A 21,727-nucleotide genomic window follows, 5' to 3' on the forward strand; every position below is an offset into this window, starting at 1 on the left:
TTAAAAATGTTGATATAGATTTTATATGGAATGTATCATATGTATATTCTAAGCTTAAATATGTAATAGTGCAATCAGATAATTTATTATTTAACTGTACCTGATATATGTACAAGCTGGAACTTTTAGTCTTTAATAATGAACTCTTTATTCAATGACTGGAATTTTTTGTTTAATAAGAATATTCTTATAGCAATATGATATTAGTACAAATTGTCTGCTTAGCATAAACTGGATTTTTTACTTGCAGTTTTATTCTAATTAATCTTTCTGATATTATAAAAATAAAGTTTATAATATGGTAAACTGGACTTTTTGATATAAATGCAAATCAAGTACTTCAGACAATTAATCAGCTATTTCACTGTAGGATAAGTTTGCTAATTTACCCTCTAGGTTAAATAATCTGAATTAAATTACTCACCTAAAAATTTATATTTTATGTTTCAAAAAAGAAAATAATTTATATTTTATTAAACTCTTATATTTTTACTTTAATAAGAAAATAATATTAATTATTTTTATTTTTATTTTTTTTTATTATCATAAATTAATAATTTTAAATAAAAAAGAATAGGTGTGTATTTTGCTTGAGGAAGAATTTCAATAATTTATATTTAATTAAAAACGGAAATAACGAAGGGAAGTTCATTGAAATGTATCACGTGATCGCGAAACTTTCCTCACTGCGGAATAGTTGTTTACCACCGAATCACTATATGTCTATATCACGCATATATTTTGTTTTTTTATTTGCACCAACAAAGTACCTGGTATCTTACGGTTTCAATTTGAATCGAAAGAAAATCAATATATTTTTTTAATAAGCCTTACTCACAATGTCTGATCTTGTGGATGTTGATGACGTTACCATAAATGAAGACATGCATAATTTAGATCTTGAGTGGCCTTGTATGTTAATTTGAACAAATTGAACCGCTTGTTTTGTTCTCGTCTTCTCTTATACTCTCCTTGGTAATAAATGTTTATAAAATAATAGGTACAGAAAACAGTTCTTCGGAAAGAAAACGTTCTTGGTATTGGGTAAGTATACAAATTTGTCGATTTATCTTTCTTTATAATGTATGCTTATATTGAAATATCTTTTTAGCTCCGTGAGGTCACTGCCCAAGACGCAGAAAATGGGATGGATGTGGTACAATATCTTATTGATTTTCGTTATCAATTTTTAAGTAACATGCAATTGCTAAAGAATGATTTACTATAGCAAGGAATTACATGGGACGCCTTTAATGTAACACGTCAAAGATATCGCGAACTTCGGTTCGTCTTTTTTTTTTGTTTGCTATACTAAAATTTTTAAATGAAATAATTATTAAAATTAATATCGATTACATTTTTTTTTCTTAGTCTCATAGATTATAAGAACTATGAAAACGTTCAGAGACCGCATGATGATTTGAAAAAGGTTTGAATATTTTACATATTTACAACTTATGTTAGAAATTTAGATCGGTTTGTTTAAATTACGCGATTTTTTTAGGAAATTAAATCGGTTCGAACAGATGCACAATTCTATAAGTTCAAGTATACCACTTTGCCACATAGATGCTTTATTGTCCATTTTCAGTTACGAAATTTGTTATGGGCAACTGGAAGAAATGATGTATTCTACACACGTGAGTATTTTTTATCGAAAAAAGGACTTTGTTGTGTAGTATCAAGCTATTAACCGGCCTATTATTCCCTTTATAGATTCTCCTCGTATTGGACATTGGAATTCAGTAATGAAAAAATCAAAAGTTGCATTGGATTTGAGCTATAACAATCGTAGTGCCGAAACACCGTTTGAAATTAGCACAATTGCTTGCAAGTACAATTATCTGCTTGTTGGTGGTATGATGTCAAAGTTTATTAAAATTTAATGATTTGCACGTTACAGTTTTGCGAAATATCTCACAACTATTACATAGGATTATATGGTGAATATGCATGCAGACGTCTTGATGCAGAACCAGTTCAATTTGGCACTATAACTACTGATACAAATGGAATAACAAATCATATGGATATTATCGAATCGAGAACTGGAAGTTAGTTTGTTATTTAAATAATCTTTCAAAAAGGAAGTTATGTAAATGTGTATATTTATATATTTTTGCATTAAATAGGTATTGTATCAGTGATATCTAGCAATGATAAAAAATCCAGAATTATGGATCTTGCGACAACAAGATTTATTGAGACTTATGATTTTGAATGGGCAGTTAATGTATGCTTCTAATTATAACTATATAATTTTTATTTATTATTTATACTTACCTTCTTTATTTATTCATAGTGCACTTCGGTTAATCCGAACAAAGATTTATTATGTGTTGTTGGGGATAACACGGACGCTGTAGTTGTAAGCTCAGATACTGGAAAGAGTATGTTTGTCTAATTTAATATATTTTCTTCTCTATATTTTTAGTCCATGAATTAACTTTCCTTTTGTAGCTATAACAACTTTGAAAGGACATTTTGATTATTCTTTTGCTTGCTGCTGGAGTCCTGATGGAAAGATAATTGCGACAGGGAATCAAGGTACGTGATTGATATTGCAATTTATTATCTTTCACATTTGTAATGGTAAATGACTTGTAAACTCTTGTGGATAATATAAGATAAAACAACCAGGTAGGATTACAACCCGAAAATTTGATGGCAAATTTCTTTTGGTTGGAACGCTAAAAATGATATCTATCATTTATAGGCTATATGATATAAGAAATATGTCTAAGGCGTTTGATGTATTGGGTGCCAAGATTGGAGCTGTGAGGTCACTTCATTTTTCTGAAGACGGACGTTATTTAGCAATGGCAGGTTAGTTGATATAGTAATTAAATTTTATATAAAATAGAAAAGATTTTTTTTGACTTTTGAATTTTCCCAGAACCTGCCGATTTCGTTCACATATTCGACGCACATACATTTGAACGGTCTCAAGTGATCGATTTGTTTGGCGAAATTGCTGGTGTAACATTTACTCCTGATACGGATGGTTTATACATAGCAAATGCCGATGAAAATTATGGGTTTGTTATAATGCTTAGAATTACTTTTAATTTATTTCATTTATAATAATTTATTATATAACTCTTCTTTTATTTTCATTATAGGTGTATTTTGGAATATGAAAAGATTTCATCAATTAATGACGTTGGAAACATTTTTCTATGATTTGTTATATTACTAATTAGGACACTTAAACTAGTTTAGGAACTACATTTATTTTTTTTTCTTTAATTTTTATTGCAATTGTATAATACCGTCAATCGTCAATACTGTTACTACCATCCGCTCTCATTCTTTCAATACTATACTCATGACATTTGAAATGCAAAATTACAAAGAATTTTTATTCCGTATTTGGTTATCATATTTTATTTATTATTGAGCGTTGAAATACACTATTTATGTTAAGAGAAATTGGTAGGAGAACGCGAAAGATCTTTTATATTTAACAGAACAATTGAATTTTTTCTTTCATTAAAATGTCGGGAGAAAAATAAATTATATTTGGTTTGGTTACAAGTCATATCTTCGTCCTATTTTTTGGGATCATTTAATAACATCTGACATTGAACCGAATTAAGGCGAAATATATAAAAAACTTTAGATATAGAATTAAAAAACTTTAATAAATGGCAGGATTGATTAATTATATCGAAGATGGGCACGTAGTATATTATTAAAGATTTAATTTTGTCAATTACAATAAAAATCATACATGAAAATTGCTTAGCTAATAGTACAACAGCTCAGCAGTTGTGCTTAATGCTAGCATAAAATAATAATCATGTAATTCATTTATGATCATAAATTTTACTATTATAATAAATAAATCACAATTTACATTCAAACAAATAAAATAAAAATCCCACTTGTCATTTAATAAAATTTGCCTACCTTGATATTAACCAACCTGATAAAATAGATTAAAATTCCTGGTATAGTTGTACAATAAAATTTTTTTTTTTATAGAAAAAAATATATATATCTAGTAATATATAAACAGAATCAAAGAATATACAAACCCCAACCAAGTAGTAATGAAATTGTCGGAAGATAAAGAATCAAAAAAGGTTGAATAAACCCATTTAATTTTTTTTTTTTTTTAATCAACCGACAGAGAAAAAAAGGTTACAATAATAAAAAAAAAAGGTACATCTCTTGGTACGAGAAAAAAATCTTGACAACGCACAAGGTAACATAAACGATTGAAATATAACGAAATCCTCAATTTCTCTGTCTTGACTGCTTACCGGATTTATTTTCTTACCAGAGTTCCTGCCAACACTAGAAGTGAATCTAAAACATTGAGGACTGATACGCATATAAAATGTGTAAGATCCAACGTATAAAAAACCAATATCCCATCACACAACCCTCCCTTTAAGATTTGCAACACGTGATTGGACAGATATATCGAGAGCATGCACCTGCTGTCTGAATTGATCCTCATTGTATCTATATTTTTCAAGTTCTGCTCTTTTCTCTTCCTATTAACATAGGAATATATTAATATGCGTAGTATAGATTTATCATAAAATAAAATTAATTAAACTTGAATGGACATACCATCGAGACTTCGTTATCGCTATAAACTAATACAACTTTCGGCACTGTTTTTTGGGCTGTTTGTTGGGTATTTGATTGTATTATATTCGTCGTGGTTTCATTTGAAGTCATTGTATCACCTACAGAAGGAACTGTTGAAGTAGGAGCAGTCTCTTGATATTGAGTAATAGTAGTATTTGTAGCTGATGCTCCAGTATAAGCAGTATAAGAATGCTGACCCGATGGAGACATTCCAGAAACTGTAGCATGCGGAACTTGCGGATAAATTTGAGATGCGGATGCGACACTATTTGCCGGGCGGGATGGATAAATCGCAGATTGTCCGGTTGTAGCTGGTTGAATTTGCCCATATAATGGTTGGCTAACACCCGACACTGAGGGACGCCATGGCTGACTAGGTATAACTGGTAGAGATTGTCCAGGAATTTGACTTTAAAAGAAAAAATATGGGTAATTATATTTGTATTTAAGATAAAATCGTGAAATCTTTATTTTTTACTTACTTTGGTCGATATGGAGTTACGGGTGAATATGTTTGCCCTGAATTAACACCAGGTCTTTGATAAAATTGACTATATTGGTGAGGCATTAATGATGGCATATTTTGTTGTGTGGTAGAATAACTGGAATAAGAGAAAGGTTGTCCTGTTGTCGAACTATTTTGCATCATTGCTTGATGCTGAGCAAGTTGTTTTTTAATTTCCTCACTAGAAAGTTCCATAGGTTCTTCAGTTTTAATTTTCTTTGTTGGCTGGTCAGTTTCAAGTGCATGCATATGAGCTATCATATCAGCTTGAGGAATTCCTTCCATACCGAAAATCTCTACATCCGTTGATTCTCGTCCTTTCAATGCATTTGGGACTCTATAATCAGATTAAATATTAAATAAATAATTAAGCAATTAGATTTCAAATATATTTTCACTTTGACTTAAATAAAAAAACTCAACAATAACACTATGAACTAGCCTTAATTTAAAATATATTTTATGAGCTTTGAAATTGGAATAAAAATTAAAATACATCAAAAAGTTAACAGCAAAAATTATATATATTTATGGAAATTATAATTCTTACGTGTCAATTGTTTCTTTATGAACTTGGGCAACATGAACCACCATTCCGCCCGCTGTATTCAATTTTTTATTGCAATGGGGGCACTTAAAGTGTTTGGCTTTTTGATGTTGGATTAATACTTTTTCATCCTCAAAATCTCTTTCACAATACCTATAGATAAATTATAAATTATAATTTTTTTCTTGATAAACAAATCGCGTAATTTTTAAGCGTAACTTACCAGCACCAAGGACGAACAACTTTCTTATTTTTTTTCTTTCCCATTTCTTAAAGCTGAGTTTGTTCTGTAATAGGAAAGTTTATATAAATAAACAATAAACGTGCTAAATTTGATTTGTCATGAAATAACGCAGCGAATAATAATTAGCATTAAAGCTCACTTTAAAGAAGCGTTTATTGTTATAAAATTTGTATGGACTTGACTAGTAATAATTAATATGAGATCATCGCTTTTTAGTGTATCATATGATCACATTGAGCACAGATGCATGGATGTAAAAATTTTTTATTATATTTACTATTAAAATATTCTTTAAAGTGATTATCAATCACTAAATGAACTAAATGATTAGCTAAATAGTGTATTCTTAACAGTTAATTAATTTTTTAGAAAAAAAGTGTTTGATTTACAAATAACTAAAATATGACATCGTCACGTGACTTGGATATGTTTATATTTTCTTGTTACATTTCCATACTGTCAGCGTCATCTCGTGATCTTAACCAACGATTCCACAATTCTTGTCGTCGAACTGTATCCTGTTGTAGTTTTGTGGATGGTACTGAAGGACGTAAACGCCTGAAACTATCTTCAGTATTATTGACAAAGAATACATGATATGAATTAATGCATATTTTAATTTCTAAACCATTTCGAGTTAAAACATTTGGCAATATCCTTTCTGACCCTTCAACAGATGGCAAGTTTCTTTGAAATGTAAATATTGATTAATTAATTGTAAAATAAATTATTAAATTTTTTTAAAAAAAAATATTAATTATTTATACCTCTTTAAAAATGGACGTTCCGTTTTAGCTGAAACACCTTCAGTAGGATTTAAAGACATATAGCTATACATGTAGTAAGCCCATTGTTCTTCCGAAGATACTGCGCTACCTAACGAAGAATCGCGGCCAGACAGCAATATAGTCAAAACTCTTTCTTCTTTGTCCTACATTATTATATGTTAAGATATAAAGTATGCGATAATCATTTTAACAAAGTGAAAAAGAAAAAAACGTACGTAATCTATTCGATATGTATGTTCATCATATCCAATTGTATTATTAGCGTGTAACTGATACATAATGTGCGATCTATCATTCGATTGTTCTTGTTGTTGTTTATTACTCTCAAATAAATTAATTAGGGCAGTCGATTTCGAATCTGATACCAATGTTTGCATCTGTATATAAATAAAATAAAATAAGTACATTATGAACTTCAAGTAAATCCTATTTACGAAAAATGTAGCATACATATTTAGTCATATTTTGAACAAGTTTATCTACAGTAAACATTATATAGGCCTTTGTACCATAAATGTAACGAAGACATTCTTCGAATGTTGATAATTCCATTTCACCATCAAATTGTTTTTCGATAAGTTCAAGCATTACTGTATAAGGATCGCCACGATTCAAATCCATATCAACTTCGGCTATATTTACAATTAATGAAAAAATGTAAGAACCAGAATTAACGGTTGATAAATTAAGAATCGAACTTACGATCAAGTCGATTATTTTGAATGCCTAGATCGGTTGCGGCAACATTTTGTCCCTTGTTCAAAGAATTTGATGCTTTCTCTTGAGCTCCTTCTTTCATTGTTTCAAGACGGCTAAACAGCATCTAAAAAAATAAATTTGTTAGTAATAGTTCAATATAGTTATTTACTATCATAAAATATGTTCTAACCTGTAAAAATCTGAAAAAACAATAAAAAGCATTGTTTCCAAAGAAATAACTGGTAGATTTCTTCTTAAGTCTTCCATTTCCAGCATTTGCTACTACAGCTCTAATGTTTTCACGTGACTCTTTAGAAACCTGAATCCACATGCCGCTTATCGGTTCTGAGGATAATGGCCCATTATCAACATCTGCATCAACATTATCTATTGTCATGGGCATATTTGCAATAGGTTCTTCATGATCTACTAGCATAGAAGAATCTTCATGATTCATTCCATCAAAGAAAGAAGCTGGAATATCAAAAAAACTGGGTATAAATGTTTTGAAGAACTTTTCAATTTTATCTCTATCACTTGGCGCTACAGTTCCAGAACGATCCATATATCCAAATAAAATCCGAGCCACATCTTTAAACACTTCAAGATCCTTAAAAACAAATTTGTATTGATATTCTGGTATTTCGCCATCTTCATTAGGTTCACGACGAAGATTTTCTATTTCAGCTATTAAATATTTAGGAGTAAGTGCCTTCTTATCATCATTCTTAAAAGTAATTCCTTGATGATCGAGAGATTTATAATAATTCTTGGCATCAATTTCACGCCATATTTTATTCCATTCTCTCTGTTAATACGCAATATACATTGATAAGTAAGCTATATATATAAAATAAAGTTAATAGTTAGCTATATCTCGTACCCTAGCGCGTTTCCATTCTTCATCTTTTTGTTTCAATCGCTTTAATACTACCGGTACTACTGTAGCTGGATTGTTATGTAATGCTTCGATCACGTCCGCACCTTTATCGAAATCATAAACTCTCTTAATCACCCTCTGATAAATCATTGACTTTCCGCCCAAGCCAGGCTCCAATTTAAACTTAACCTTCTCTTCAGCAGACATTTTATGTTGTATTTTTCTCTCGATAGGTTCCAATAAAGCGATAGTATGTTGATTTGCTTCAATGAACATATCATATTCATATCTAAATAATTTAAAATTCATGAATCTGACACACAGATTATAAAACTATACTTTAATAATATCACTAACCTTTCCTCTTCACACTTATGTAAGGCTTCTTCAAATTGATTTTTTTTATGCGAAACAAACCCGGCCTCTTCACTGGCCCATGTAGGATGGGATACCCATTTATCATTTAAAACTTCCCAACATAATTCGTCGCGACCAGTACAGGGCAAATTAGCCTCCTAATAACAATAATTTCAAGCGTTATTAAATAAAATCCAACTCAAAAAACAAGCTATAAAAATCTTACTTGTGGTGGTAATTGACGATAACTTGGTCCATATGAAATACATCCTTCCAAATCCACACGTGGTCTGGAATTAGCAGTGTTCTGCACAATCTCGTCCTTTTCGTCATACTTGACAAATTGTTTAAACCATTCAAATAGTTCAGTATTTTGACCTATGAAATTTTGCACTTTTTTGACGAGTGAATATGTGTCCAAGATTTGCTGACTGTAAAGATTGATAAGTTTAAGGAATTCATTATAACTATGCTTATTCGCGATATACTTTTTGACTTTTTCAAAGAACATTAATTCCTCAGGCGAAGCAGGTGGTTGTTTATCCGATACTTTTGTAGGTTCGATTTTAACAGGTATTAGTGATGAATTGGGCTGAACTTGATCATTGGGCGGTTTATGAAGTAATTTCGATTTTTTTGACTAAAAGGAAAATCAACTTAATTAATTTAAAAACTAATATCCCCTATCAAAACAAAATTTCTTACCTTGTTAGATAACATACTACTAGGGCTTCTATCAGAGCCAGGGAGAGCTGATCTTTTCTTCTTGGGCATACTTGAAGATCCTACAGAACCCACAACGGCTTGTCCTGAAGGATTATTAACAACTGAACTTGAGCTTCCTGCTGTAGATTTCTTGTATGGATCATTGGACATTGAAGTAGTCGTTTGAGAAAAACTACCGACCGGTGGTAGTCTGGCATGACCTAAACGATAAAATCAAAGATAATTCGTAAAATTAACAGAATAAAAATGTTAAATTAATTTGTACTACTAACCAGAAACTCCATTCGACAAGGGATTAATAGGAGGTATAAGATGTGGCGGTTTAAGTGCATTTTGAGATAAAGCATTAAATAACATGCCCGAAGGATAGTTACCGGAATTATCCGGAAGGAACTGTTTAAATTCCTCCAGAAGATCTGGTGCATTCTTAAAAAGAACCTGAACTTGTGAATATACCTATAACATTATAAATTTTGTCAATATTAATCATTTTAAAAATAACAAATAAATATGAATAAAAAACACTAATATGACTACTTCTTGAATTGGTTTCTGCTCTTTTTGATAAGTTTGTAATATCTCTAAGAATTGCTTGTATGTATCTGGGTCCGTCGAAAATCGATTCTTTATGATATGAAGTGTAGAATTAATTTTTTTGTTTTTTTTTTGCAAATAAACAAAATCGATAGTTGTTGATGTAAAAAGATTGTTCACCTTTATTTTATTAACATAATTTATCGCATGATTGAATTCGACGGGTCCTTTTCTACCATTACTTTGTTGCGAGTTTGGTGATGAACTTCCCGGAGCGTTAATACCAACCGATTGTCCAACTGATTGCGAAGTCGATTGGCTAGCTGGTTGCCCTACTGGTGAACCAATGTGGTAAGGGACCGGTTGCGGCTGCAAAGAAGGTCCTTGTTGATGTGGTAACGGCATCATTGAGGCAGGTGGTGGGTGAGGATAAGACAAATGATAATTAGGTACTCCCGATTGTAAATGATGAGAATCTAGAGGTCCTATGGTCGAAGTAGTTGTTCCAGCAGGCGTTGTAACTCTGATGGAATCAGGGTCATGAGGGTTCGTTGAACACTCAATATGATATCCAGGAGGCAAAAAAGTATTAAAACCTTGAATTAAAGCTGGATGTCCTTTAAATAATGTTGAGACTCGCTCAATGACTCCAGGAGTATCGATCGCTTGACTTTTGAAATCTTTCATAATATCAAGAAATCTGTTGTAAACATCTGGATTATCAGAGAACTGAATCTTGACTTGATCCAGATACGATAAGGCGTCTTTTACATTAAGTGCTTGTTTATTAGACATGTGGAAGAGTAAAAATCTATGAGTTCTGTACAAGAAACGGAGTGAATAAAAAAAATTAGAAATCAAAGACGGACATGTTTTGTGGATCTCAAGTGATACAAATCGTGATATAAATCACGTGATTGTGATAAACTCTCTGATCAAGGAAAATCACTATACGAAAATTTTATCAAATCAAAATTTTTATAACGTTTTATACAAAAAACATTATTTTTTTTATTGTTGATCGCTTGACTTTGATTATTAAGTCCTAAATCCCATTGTTAAGACATTTTTGTCAGTGTTACATGTATTATTGCACGATAGGTTGCACAAGATTTGCAGATCACACAAAGTTTAAGTGGCTTGTGATCATAATATCGCAAGCAGACCTAATATTTTAATATCATGGAGTCAAATTCTAAACAGAACGAGGATTTATATTTCGGTTATGAAGCTGCTCCTAGCAAAAATATACCCCCAAAACAAATTTTTGTTATTGAATATCCCGGTTATATAAAAAATATTAATAAAGTTTTGCATACGCTAGGCAGTGAAAAAGGTCTTAAAAAGGTAAAAATTAATTAAACAATAAGAACAATACATTAAAATTTAATCGGATTTTCGTTAAAGGCTATAAATGAAGATCTTATGGAACTTCGATTTAGACCTGATGATCCTTTTTGTCATCCTATTAACGGAGATGTTATACCAACATCGAATCTTTTGCTTAAAGTGACACGGCGCAAGAAAAAACAAAATAAAACTGTGAATCACGAAGAAGAGAAAACTAGTGTAAAAGATGATGTTAATTTTGATATATTGGGAATTATAAGTAAAACTTGTCGATTCCGAGGAATGTCTGACTATCAATATGTCCCAAACATGAACCATCCTATACTTGAATACAGAAAGGCACTTGAATCTTTGAATGGTACGAGAGATACGCGAATATTAAAGCATCTTTAGTTGAAAGATAAAATAATAATTTTATTCGATAAATTATCCAGTCAATAAAATAATGGATTTTGAATCTATCATAAATAATATAAAAGAAGAAACAAATTTGCCGCCCCCTTCTTTCTCACGCGTAGAATGTCCAATGGATTATGGGTATTTTATATACGTCCGTTGAATACTAGTCTCATAACTCATATTAATCATACTATATCAACAATTCAACAGGTATCAACAGAATACTGCTGTTGTCAAAGTGTTGGTTAAAAAAGGCGATGGTCAGGTAATCTAATATATTAATTCGATTATTTAATATTATATTAATTTGCAACTATTTCTTTCAATCAAGCCACCTTCCCTTAAGCTTATTAATCGAAGCCGTAGGAAAAAGTTTATAGCAATATCGATTACATATGATATTGATAATATCCTTGATTTTATGCAGCATTTGTCATACATTTTTGTTAGTTCCTTAACATTCCATCACATGTTCCTGAAGAACCACCTTCAGAATCCTTAAAAAATATTGAACAAATGCCTCAAGAAAGTATAAATGGAATGCGTAAAGTAAGTAATTAAAAGGGTATGATTATTAAACCTATACAAGATTAGTTTGTTTAAACATTTTTAGTTATTTGAAGAACGTCCAATATGGACGAGGCTCGCATTAGAAAATAACTTGCCTCTAAATGACAAAAGAAATATCAAGAGGTATTTATTTCACTTTCTTTTAAAGTATTTAATTGCTATTATTCTCATATGTTACACGCATTTTATAGGTTGTTGCCTTTAGTCGCATATTTGATGTCAAACGGCCCATGGCGTGATTGTTGGATTCGTTATGGATACGATCCACGATTGAATAAAAATAAAGAAGCAAGATTGTAAACATATGTTGTTTATGTCGATTACTTATTTTTATTAGTCGCAAATTTCTGACACTTGTATTTGTTTAGTTATCAACTGCTAGACATCCGAAATACTCGAAGACCTACAAAACTTGGGCGAGCTAAACGGTTGCTTCACATACAGGAAGAAGCTACAGTAGAAAAGGATAGCACAGCAAAATCCGGGTAAGATTTATAGTTATTTATTTGTTGGATCTTATTATAGAGCTAATTATTTTGTAACAGCGATTCACGACCTTCCCATATCTTTGATGGGACTTCAACATGTCGAGATATTGCGGTTTTCCAAGTGTGTGACATAACTGATCCCTTGTTAAAAAGGCTCATTGAGTCATCTGATTCTGTTCAGGAATTTTGTGATGTCAGTACGAAGCTTAGTTTTCATTTTACAAATTACGAATCAAATAAACATTTTTTTTATAATAATTATTAAGGAACACGATGGATTTTATAAACATAGCGAATTAATAAAAATGAGAAAAGTTATGAGACGAAAGTTTAAAGCATTAACTGAAGGTAAAATATTAAAGGACGAGGATTTTGACGACTTGCTGAATGCACATGATGATGAGTCAGAAAATGAGGATGGTGGTGAAGATGAAGAAGGGATAAGTGATATCGATAGTGAGTCGAAAGATGAACAAATAATAAGTAGAGTAAGAATAAGCGATTAAATTTCAAATTATTTTAATACGTAAAAAACATAAAATATACATTCGAGTTGATCTATTTGTAGGTTGACGAGTTAATGCGCAATCTGCAAGCAATGCAAAGATCGCAAGAAGGTAACGATAATATATGTACAGACTTTCATTTTTGGAGAATTGGTTAATAATTTTTCCGTATCTAATAAAGATTTCGAACAAGATGATGAGGGAACGTTTTCTTCATTTGAAGATTTGGATAATTCAGATATATTTGAAGAGAATGAAAGCGAGGAGGTTGAGATTGAGGAGTATGACGATTTCGATGTTTAAAGACATTGACTCAATAAATCACGTTTATAAATCTCTAAATTGCCAAATTTATCTAAGCGTATTATCAATATGGATTAATTTTTTTGATCTACAATACCAGTTTCTTTAAATTTACGTAAAATCTTTTCCAACTCATCTTGTTCAACTCTATGTTTTAATATAAATTGATCGTTTAAATGTAAAACTGGAATATCATACTTGTATTTTTCAAACCAACTTAAATTCTCCGGGACCTTTATGTCTTTTTGTTCAAAATCGAAAGGAATCTAATCAAAATTATATTTGTAAGTATGGTTTAATTAAATTTATAAAAATTTTAACCAATATATTTACTCTTTTTTGAACATGCTTAATGACATCTTTTGCATTAACACAAAGTGAACATGATTTTGAGGTAAATAAAGTTAAAAGGATTCGACGTGTTGGCGGAATTGACATTTTTCATTGGTTTTTAAACTTGTATAAAGACAATTTTATCCCTAAATTCAAAAAAGGATAATCCGAACTTCCGAAGCTGTTGATTCAAATCAAGACTTTGATTGTCATTTCGGATTCCATTTTTAATGCTTTAAGAATGAAAAATTTTGTATAATCAAGTCTTAAAACAAGTTTCTTTGATAAAAATTTTTTTCCTTTACACAAAGCATTTTTGTACAATTCTAAATAGTTACAACTCTAATAATAAATAGTTACACTACGCGCAGTATGAAAGGCTTTCAGGGTAATTTGGCTGATAAACAATAGATGCCATTTTGAATGTTGAAAAAGATCTGTCCCGTGCTTTATTAGTGCAACTTTTATTTTATTCAATACTGCGCATATCATTTGTTGATCTGATTATTTAGCATTGACTCATTTCCTTTTGGATTGTTTTATAATCACTAATTTTAATTCTTTCATTGGATAAAAATGACCGATCTGATAATAGATAAAGGCGGAATTGTTTCGGATGTGTGGGACTCTCGTACAACAAAAGCGCCATCGCCTCATGGGATCCAATGGTTACACAGTATTGAGGAGAAAACTATTTTTTGGTGCAATTTTGAGTAATTTCTAATGTTACCAAGTTTTTTTTGCTATAACTTGCAAGCAAACGAAGCATCTGTTCATCCGTCAAAATTAATTGTCCTAGCCCTTTAGTTGGACTTATTAAAATCGAAGGAGCCTTCAGTCCGTCAAAGTCCAAATAGGCATCCAACCTGGATTCATAAGTTTCCCTTCTAGTATTAGGTAGATTGGAAGTGAGAAGGGAATTTTTTATTTTAACGACCCAAACAAAAGTTACATCAGGCACATCTGACCCGAACCCTTCAAATAGATAATAAAAAATATCCACAGTAATATTTTAATATACACGTGTCATAAAAGTTCAATACAAAGATAATGGAGCCAGAAGTAACTGAAGCTGTGACTTTAGCTAATGAGAATAATGTTGAAGAAACCTCTGTTGAAGTTAGTAACAAGGAAGAAACTAAACAAGATGAATACAAAGTTTTTGTAGGAAATTTAGCTTTCTCAACAAGTGAACAAGCATTATCCGATTTTTTTAATAAAACCGGCAAAGTGTGAGTAAATTTGTTACTTTAATAAATATTCTTATGATTAAGACTATATCACTATTAACTAACTTTTCTCTATTTTTATTAATATTTAGTGTAAAGGCCAACATTATTACTCGTGGCACACGTTCTTTAGGATATGGTTTTGTTGCTCTTGAAACAGAAGAAGACGCAAAGAAAGTAGTTGATGAATTGAATAAACAAGAATTAGATGGCCGTCAAATCAATGTAGAAGTTGCCAAGCCCAAAGCTGAAGGTGCTGCTCCTGCTCCTCGTCGTGGTCGGGGAGGATGGAGGGGCCGTGGTAGAGGAAGAGGACGTGGTAGGGGCCGTGGACGAGGAAGAGGCCGTGGATGGGTAAGGAATTCATATACTTTCTTCTATCTTACGTGTTTCATTTACATTAAATTTACAATTTTATTTTTCACAATTTTATTTTCCAACTATAGTATGGCCGTCGTCGTTTCGCTGCTAGAGACACTGGCGGCGATACCGAAGCTAATGATAATACAGCGGTCACCACTGCCGAAACCCCAACTGCAAATGGAACCGAAAATGAACGCCCTAAAAGACGGGGAGGTTGGTTTCGTGGCCGCGGACGTGGTCGAGGACGTGGCCGAGGTCGTGGTTTCCCTCGTCGTCGCCCTAATCATATTACAAAAACTGGTGAACCATCCAAAACTCATGTCTTTGTTGCAAATCTTCCATTTTCTATCGACGATGAAGGTTTGAAGGAAATCTTCAAAGATTATAACGTAACCTCAGCTCACGTCGTTCATCGTCGTACCGGACGTTCAAAGGGTTTTGGATTCGTTGAATTGGCTAATGAAGAAGAACAACGTAAAGCCCTTGAAGGATTAAAAAACGTTGAATCAGAAGGCAGAGTATTGGTCATTAAAGTTGCGTTGAGCGATCAACAAGTTCAAACTAATGATGATGCTGAAAAGTCTGAAGCTCCTGTTGTTTCCGGTGATGAGAAGAAGAACGATGATTAAAATAGGCAGGAAGCATTTAGATATTTTCTTGTTGGATAATAAAGTTTGTCTTTTTCTTTTTAGTTCCTTAAATTTTCTAGTAAACAACTTTATATTTAGTTATGGTGTATAGCAATATTATGTGGCTATTTCTAGTTTAGTTTGGTATGTTATTTTTAATACCTTTTTACATTTGCTTTCATGCTCCATGCTCCATCGTTTTATTTTCCTTTTTATTATATTTTTTTTTATTCCTTTCTCCTCTTCGACTCATAATTCTAGCTCTTAGAATTAAAAAATTCCCTTCCCCTTTATCATATACATATATATTTATTTATATAAAGTATTATTTAGTCAATGTTATTCTGAACAGTTTGGGGCAAACAGATAGGAAGCAATAATTTTTTTCTATTATATTTTTAGTCCTTTGATTATATTGATATTATTTTGTTTCTTCTGATGTTGTTCTTTTATATGTATTGGAAGAACATTTGTTTTCGTTTCTTTTTATTATTTTCCGATAATAAAATGGATAATTATTAAAAAAAAAAAATTTAAAGCTTCATAATATATATATATATATATATTCCTGTGTTTATTTTAAATGTTCATGGTAAAAATACAAAATTGCGAAAGATATCTTTCAATACTTTCAATATTAAAAATAGAGTTACATTTATTTTTATAACCATTTTGGTCTATTAACGGGAACTCTCACTAGATCTGTATCAAATAATTCGATAAACTGTTCATTTAATACCCTAACTTTTGGACCAGCATATCGACGATATTCTTCAAAAATTGATGTTAAATTCCATTTTTGAAGTTTACGAAGACATCCTACTATCGTACCTTATTTAAACGAAAAAATTAATTTCAAAGAATAGCATGAAATTCAAATATCTTTCAGTACCTGTTCTATGCCTTCCTAAGTTACACATTACAGTCATTGGATGATTACGAGGATTTAAAATTATTTCTAACGCTGCTAATACAACTTCCTCAGTAATTGGATCCAAAGCATTTACTGAAGACATTACACCAAGATGTTGCCATTTTATGTCTTGATCATCGATGAAATTTAAACTAATGATTAAGAGATAAATCAGATTAAACATATTTATGCGAATAACAGATTATTTTACTCACAATCTTTGGTTCGGTTCTTCAGGAGCTAACCAAACAACAGTTTTTAAACCTAATTTTTCCAAAAAAGGAAAATTAAGTTCATTCGGTTGACCTGATCTATAAAGGTCCTCCTCTATCATGCCATAATTCTAAAACAACAAACGCGAAACGTATAAGTTGCGAAAAAAACGAATTTATCGTTCCGAATGACTGACACGTACCAAGGGTGGAATAAAATGTTGTGAACTCATAATTACCAGGTTTTTCCGTTATAGATAATCATAAATGCTGTACTCACCAAATAGTGATATGAAAATGCTGCGCATTATCAAGATAATCAATAATATGATGTAGGGTTCACTTATTTTCTAGAAAGAAATGTCTCCAAATTTAGAACAAATCGCTGAATTGAAAGGTGCAATAATTTGTTTAACAGTTGTCTATGAAGGATAAACTCAACAATTCCTTGTAATTTTTGTATATAGGACATACCGATCGAGTTTGGTCTGTTGCATGGTCACCTACAGGAGATGTTCTAGCTTCATGTGGAGGAGATAAAACTGTACGTCTATGGGTACCAACTTCTGAAAATGATTCTTCAGAATGGACTTGTACACATGTTTTAGAAGGAGCTCATAAAAGGACGATACGAAGTGTTGCATGGAGTCTGGACGGGCGCCAACTTGCAACTGCTAGCTTTGATGCACTTACAGGTATATGGGAACGAGGAGATGGTGGAGGTAAAAATATAATACATTTAATACATTTAAATTCATTCTTCATTCAATGGATTTAATGGATTTACTAATTTTTATTTATATGGGTCAGATTATGAATGTGTCGCAACATTAGAAGGTCACGAAAATGAAACAAAATCGGTTGCGTGGTCTTCGTCAGGTTCTTTACTTGCTACATGTGGCCGTGATAAAAGCGTTTGGATATGGGAAGGTGGTTATCTTCCTATTATATTTTTAACTTTATTCTCGCACTAACAAACAATTTATAATCTAAAAAGCGGCGGAAGATAATGATTTTGAATGTCTATCGGTTTTGCAAGAACATACACAAGATGTAAAAATGGTTATTTGGCATCCAACCCATGAAGTAAGCTACATTTTTTTAACTACAAGAATGTAATCCATTTATACTAATTGATAATTTATAAGTTATTGGCATCGGCAAGTTATGATGATACAATAAAAATATGGCGAGATGATGACGATGATTGGTATTGCTCAGATACATTGGAGGGACATGAAAGTACAGTTTGGGCTATTGATTTTGATAAAACTGGTGATTATTTAGGTATGTGCTTAATATTGACAAAATGTTTACGTAGAAAGAATTCATATAAATTTTTTTATTATCGCCTATTAAAGTGTCCGCTTCAGATGATAAAACAATTAAATTCTGGAAAAGTTTTCCTAATAATAATCAAGAAGGGATGGATACATATCGAGTTCACCCTAAATGGAAATGCGTGCATACGTTAAGTGGGCATCATTCGCGTTGTATTTATTCCGTGAGCTGGTCAAAAGTTCATGGACGCGTCGCTAGTGGAAGTGGTGATAATGTTATTAGAGTATTTGAACAGGACAGTTCGTCTCAAGATGACATAAATTCACCAAATTTTTCATTAGTTACTTCAGTTTCTTCTGCTCACGGAATCGCTGATGTTAATTGCATACAATGGTATCCTATTGAAAAGCATTCTAATTGGTTGGCAACAGCTGGAGATGATGGAATTGTTAGAATATGGAGATTTGTTGAATAATTATTAATAATAGAGTCGTATTAGATTTTAATTCTTTCATGTAACATTATTAGATAATCATGTAATAAATTTTTATTTACATAAATTAATTTACTTAACATGTAATTTTTTATAATGATTACTATCACTGTGATAATAAAGAGGAATTTGAGATATCCAATCAAATTCTAAAAATTTTTTGATTTTTGATTTTTTTTTTTGTCTTACACATTACTCCTTTGACTTTTTTTTTAACAGAAAAGTATATAAATCCGTCAAGATGGTATTTAAACTTTTACTGTGTTTGAAACATATATGTATTTGTTTATTGAACAAGAATATTCTATATTAGGGTAAAGTTCATGGATCGCTCGCTCGTGCTGGTAAAGTTAAATCTCAAACTCCTAAAGTTGAAAGACAAGAAAAGAAAAAAAAGAAGGCTGGTCGAGCTAAAAAACGTATTTTATATAATCGTCGATTTGTTAATGTAACCAATATGATCGGTGGAAAACGAAGGGTAAATGTCAATTACATTAAATAATATTATTTTTTAAAACGAATCAATTATATTTATTAAATGAAATTTTTCTTTTAAAAAAATCAGATGAATCCTGCTCCAACAACCACATAAATACCATATTTTACATTTCAATTAGTTATAATTAATAAATCTTATTCACTTATATGATCTTGTTTTTATTTTGTTATATCCATCGGCGATAGATCTTTATAATAGTGAGTTAGTATATGTTATTTTGATGAGTACATATTTCAAGTGAGGATAAAAAAGCAATAAATATTAAGCAATATTTTTTTAAAAAAAAAATGATGCAAGTTCAATGTTTATTCAAAAAAAAAGAGTCCAGGACTAAATATGTGATTTCGAAACATCACACTAAGAGAGAAACAAGTACATAATATTTAATCATTTTTTATGATGTTTTACTCTTTTTTATGACTAATGAACCAAATAAAAATATTGTTCATAATTAATTCCTCGGATAAAAAAAAATCTATTATATTTTTTTTTTATCCAATAGAATAATATTATTATAGTCCAAATTCAAAATCCAAATAAAATATCCCTTATACGAAGTGAAAATCCATATTAAAGTCGATCCAAACTTTGACAGACCAGTTAATTTCGCTTCGTTTTGTAATATCCATCAATTTTGATGTATAAAATCCATAAAACTAGAGCAAAGCATAAGATTTAAAGAATATATGTCGTTCATTTATCATATGAGATAAAACGATAAAGAAAGTAGTAAATATATCTTTAGGGAGATGGTAAGTTTTCAAATCCGCCATATTTCTTTTCATCAAGTAACTTTTCTCTTTCAGTCCAAAGTAACTTGTAAGAATTTTTAATTGTTACTTCAGAAACACCAGTAACTTGAGCAACGTCTCTTGTTGACTGAGGCTGCTGATACAAACAAGAAGCCATATAGATACAAGCCGCCGCAACAGATACAGGAGATTTACCAGCTAAAGTACCGTGTTCTTTTGTTTTCATAGTAAGATCAAGAGCTGCCTTTTGAACTTCCATTCGAAGATGTAACATGGAACAGAAACGTGACATCAAATCTTCTGAAGCCATTGTCGATACATTTGTTTCAAAAGTACGAATCAAAGTTTTAAAACATCTTCCGATTTCCTTTTTAGGGACTCGTGTAATAGCACATATCTCCTTAAATGTACGTGGTACATTTTCTTGTCTACAAGCAATAAAGATACAAGCGGCAATAATTGATTCAGTACTTTTACCACGTAAAAGTTTTTCTTCTTCAACTCTCTTGTATAATTGTTTTGCTATATCAGCAATTAATTTTGTTAGGCCAATAGCATCACTCATTGCGGCGATTTCTTTATATGCTTGAATAAGATTTTTCTCTCCCTTTACTGCATTTGCTCTTCCATGAACTTTATTAAGGTCTCTGGCCATTCCTGACCCACCATCTCTTCTTGAAATGACAGTATCTAATTGCGCACCATCAAGAAGTGGATTTGCAGCAGCACCAACACGAGAAGGATCATCACCTTCGTCATTAGCAAAGGTTCTCCATTCAGACCTGGTATCAATTATACGATCACCGAGAACTAAACCGCAATCTCCACATACTAAATCACCATTAGCAAATTCTTCAATAATATTTGGTACAGGATTTTTACAATCTGGGCATACTAAACGAATATTAAGGTCTGGTAGAATTGCTTTAGGCCCCTGCTCCGTTGTAGGTTGAAGCCGTGGGAAAGGAATATTTGCCATTTATTCTAATGTAATAAGACATCATTAAAATAATGATAAAATAATCTGTACATAAGCTTTTTATATGTAATATCTCTCCTGCCTATTACATAGGGCCAATACATCATTTTAACATATAATTATTGTTTTTGAACTATTCTAGTAAATACATTATACTTTACCTTTGTTTGAGTTGTAAAGATAGTTTGTGTAGTAAAAGTGTGTAAAGTGTTGATTGAGTACACGAAACTTTTATATTAAAGCTCGTTTCTCTATATCTATATATACACACATTTACAAGCTATTGTTAGCAAGCTTTTCTACGGCCTCATCAAACATATTTGTCTTAATTTCATAACTCTTACCTTCGGTATTTTGTTTCTCAGTTTCTAAATTATATTTTGTAACGTTTGTGCTATCTTTTGAATAGCTAAACGACACAAAATCAGATAGAAAGAGAAAAAAAATGAGAAAAAGGAAATCGGATGGTGAATAATTAAGATAAGACCTTTTATTTTTTTTTAAAGGAAAGAGAGGCTTTAATGTGGTTTATAAATTATTAAT

General features: G+C 31.2%; 9 protein-coding genes across 9 annotated transcripts; 4 read left to right on the forward strand and 5 right to left on the reverse strand.

Moving 5' to 3' along the window:
• Window positions 1-709: 709 nt before the first annotated feature.
• Window positions 710-3,785, forward strand: OCT59_010883 (uncharacterized protein). Its single transcript, XM_025321435.2, has 15 exons — window positions 710-912; window positions 1,001-1,044; window positions 1,112-1,156; window positions 1,229-1,284; window positions 1,372-1,429; window positions 1,505-1,640; window positions 1,717-1,857; window positions 1,935-2,054; window positions 2,133-2,233; window positions 2,303-2,390; window positions 2,461-2,547; window positions 2,628-2,640; window positions 2,717-2,826; window positions 2,897-3,038; window positions 3,123-3,785. Exons 1-15 carry the CDS (start codon window positions 840-842, stop codon window positions 3,181-3,183), a joined length of 1,275 nt encoding a protein of 424 aa, XP_025168949.1. The 5' UTR covers window positions 710-839; the 3' UTR covers window positions 3,184-3,785.
• Window positions 3,786-4,382: 597 nt separating this feature from the next.
• OCT59_010884 (uncharacterized protein) lies at window positions 4,383-5,924 on the reverse strand (the record flags this gene model as incomplete). The annotated part of the gene is made up of 8 exons (XM_066136165.1): window positions 4,383-4,505; window positions 4,585-4,715; window positions 4,803-5,014; window positions 5,088-5,447; window positions 5,553-5,577; window positions 5,661-5,712; window positions 5,780-5,810; window positions 5,881-5,924. The coding sequence occupies 8 exons, from the start codon at window positions 5,922-5,924 to the stop codon at window positions 4,383-4,385; spliced, it is 978 nt and encodes a 325-aa protein (XP_066000820.1).
• Window positions 5,925-6,146: 222 nt separating this feature from the next.
• On the reverse strand, window positions 6,147-10,680 carry OCT59_010885 (uncharacterized protein; the record flags this gene model as incomplete). The annotated part of the gene is made up of 13 exons (XM_025321433.2): window positions 6,147-6,588; window positions 6,669-6,832; window positions 6,905-7,066; window positions 7,140-7,321; window positions 7,392-7,512; window positions 7,579-8,196; window positions 8,272-8,557; window positions 8,626-8,783; window positions 8,852-9,265; window positions 9,331-9,551; window positions 9,624-9,807; window positions 9,889-9,975; window positions 10,066-10,680. 13 exons carry the CDS (start codon window positions 10,678-10,680, stop codon window positions 6,345-6,347), a joined length of 3,456 nt encoding a protein of 1,151 aa, XP_025168947.1. The 3' UTR covers window positions 6,147-6,344.
• A 387-nt stretch (window positions 10,681-11,067) lies between these two features.
• OCT59_010886 (uncharacterized protein) lies at window positions 11,068-14,180 on the forward strand (the record flags this gene model as incomplete). The annotated part of the gene is made up of 13 exons (XM_025321432.2): window positions 11,068-11,232; window positions 11,293-11,593; window positions 11,670-11,772; window positions 11,845-11,899; window positions 11,966-12,041; window positions 12,104-12,183; window positions 12,248-12,327; window positions 12,396-12,500; window positions 12,573-12,689; window positions 12,750-12,885; window positions 12,959-13,180; window positions 13,261-13,309; window positions 13,380-14,180. 13 exons carry the CDS (start codon window positions 11,068-11,070, stop codon window positions 13,499-13,501), a joined length of 1,611 nt encoding a protein of 536 aa, XP_025168946.1. The 3' UTR covers window positions 13,502-14,180.
• Window positions 13,509-14,086, reverse strand: OCT59_010887 (uncharacterized protein). The gene is made up of 2 exons (XM_025321431.2): window positions 13,835-14,086; window positions 13,509-13,767 (listed from the first exon to the last, which is right to left on the reverse strand). The coding sequence occupies exons 1-2, from the start codon at window positions 13,937-13,939 to the stop codon at window positions 13,576-13,578; spliced, it is 297 nt and encodes a 98-aa protein (XP_025168945.1). The 5' UTR covers window positions 13,940-14,086; the 3' UTR covers window positions 13,509-13,575.
• A 354-nt stretch (window positions 14,181-14,534) lies between the features above and the next one.
• Window positions 14,535-16,600, forward strand: OCT59_010888 (uncharacterized protein). The gene is made up of 3 exons (XM_066136166.1): window positions 14,535-15,066; window positions 15,156-15,417; window positions 15,510-16,600. The coding sequence occupies exons 1-3, from the start codon at window positions 14,885-14,887 to the stop codon at window positions 16,053-16,055; spliced, it is 990 nt and encodes a 329-aa protein (XP_066000821.1). The 5' UTR covers window positions 14,535-14,884; the 3' UTR covers window positions 16,056-16,600.
• On the reverse strand, window positions 16,592-17,419 carry OCT59_010889 (uncharacterized protein). Its single transcript, XM_025321430.2, has 4 exons — window positions 17,384-17,419; window positions 17,184-17,311; window positions 16,948-17,120; window positions 16,592-16,886 (listed from the first exon to the last, which is right to left on the reverse strand). Exons 1-4 carry the CDS (start codon window positions 17,411-17,413, stop codon window positions 16,717-16,719), a joined length of 501 nt encoding a protein of 166 aa, XP_025168943.2. The 5' UTR covers window positions 17,414-17,419; the 3' UTR covers window positions 16,592-16,716.
• An 82-nt stretch (window positions 17,420-17,501) lies between these two features.
• On the forward strand, window positions 17,502-19,040 carry OCT59_010890 (uncharacterized protein). The gene is made up of 6 exons (XM_025323326.2): window positions 17,502-17,577; window positions 17,648-17,902; window positions 17,991-18,110; window positions 18,178-18,266; window positions 18,329-18,467; window positions 18,542-19,040. Exons 1-6 carry the CDS (start codon window positions 17,541-17,543, stop codon window positions 18,934-18,936), a joined length of 1,035 nt encoding a protein of 344 aa, XP_025168942.1. The 5' UTR covers window positions 17,502-17,540; the 3' UTR covers window positions 18,937-19,040.
• Window positions 19,041-19,473: 433 nt separating this feature from the next.
• OCT59_010891 (uncharacterized protein) lies at window positions 19,474-21,683 on the reverse strand. The gene is made up of 3 exons (XM_025311717.2): window positions 21,529-21,683; window positions 21,346-21,441; window positions 19,474-21,189 (listed from the first exon to the last, which is right to left on the reverse strand). Exon 3 carries the CDS (start codon window positions 21,182-21,184, stop codon window positions 20,195-20,197), a length of 990 nt encoding a protein of 329 aa, XP_025168940.1. The 5' UTR covers window positions 21,185-21,189; window positions 21,346-21,441; window positions 21,529-21,683; the 3' UTR covers window positions 19,474-20,194.
• Between the last annotated feature and the right edge of the window lie 44 nt (window positions 21,684-21,727).

Source organism: Rhizophagus irregularis, chromosome 19 (assembly GCF_026210795.1).
Source record: "Rhizophagus irregularis chromosome 19, complete sequence".
Classification (NCBI taxonomy): Eukaryota; Fungi; Glomeromycota; class Glomeromycetes; order Glomerales; family Glomeraceae; genus Rhizophagus; species Rhizophagus irregularis.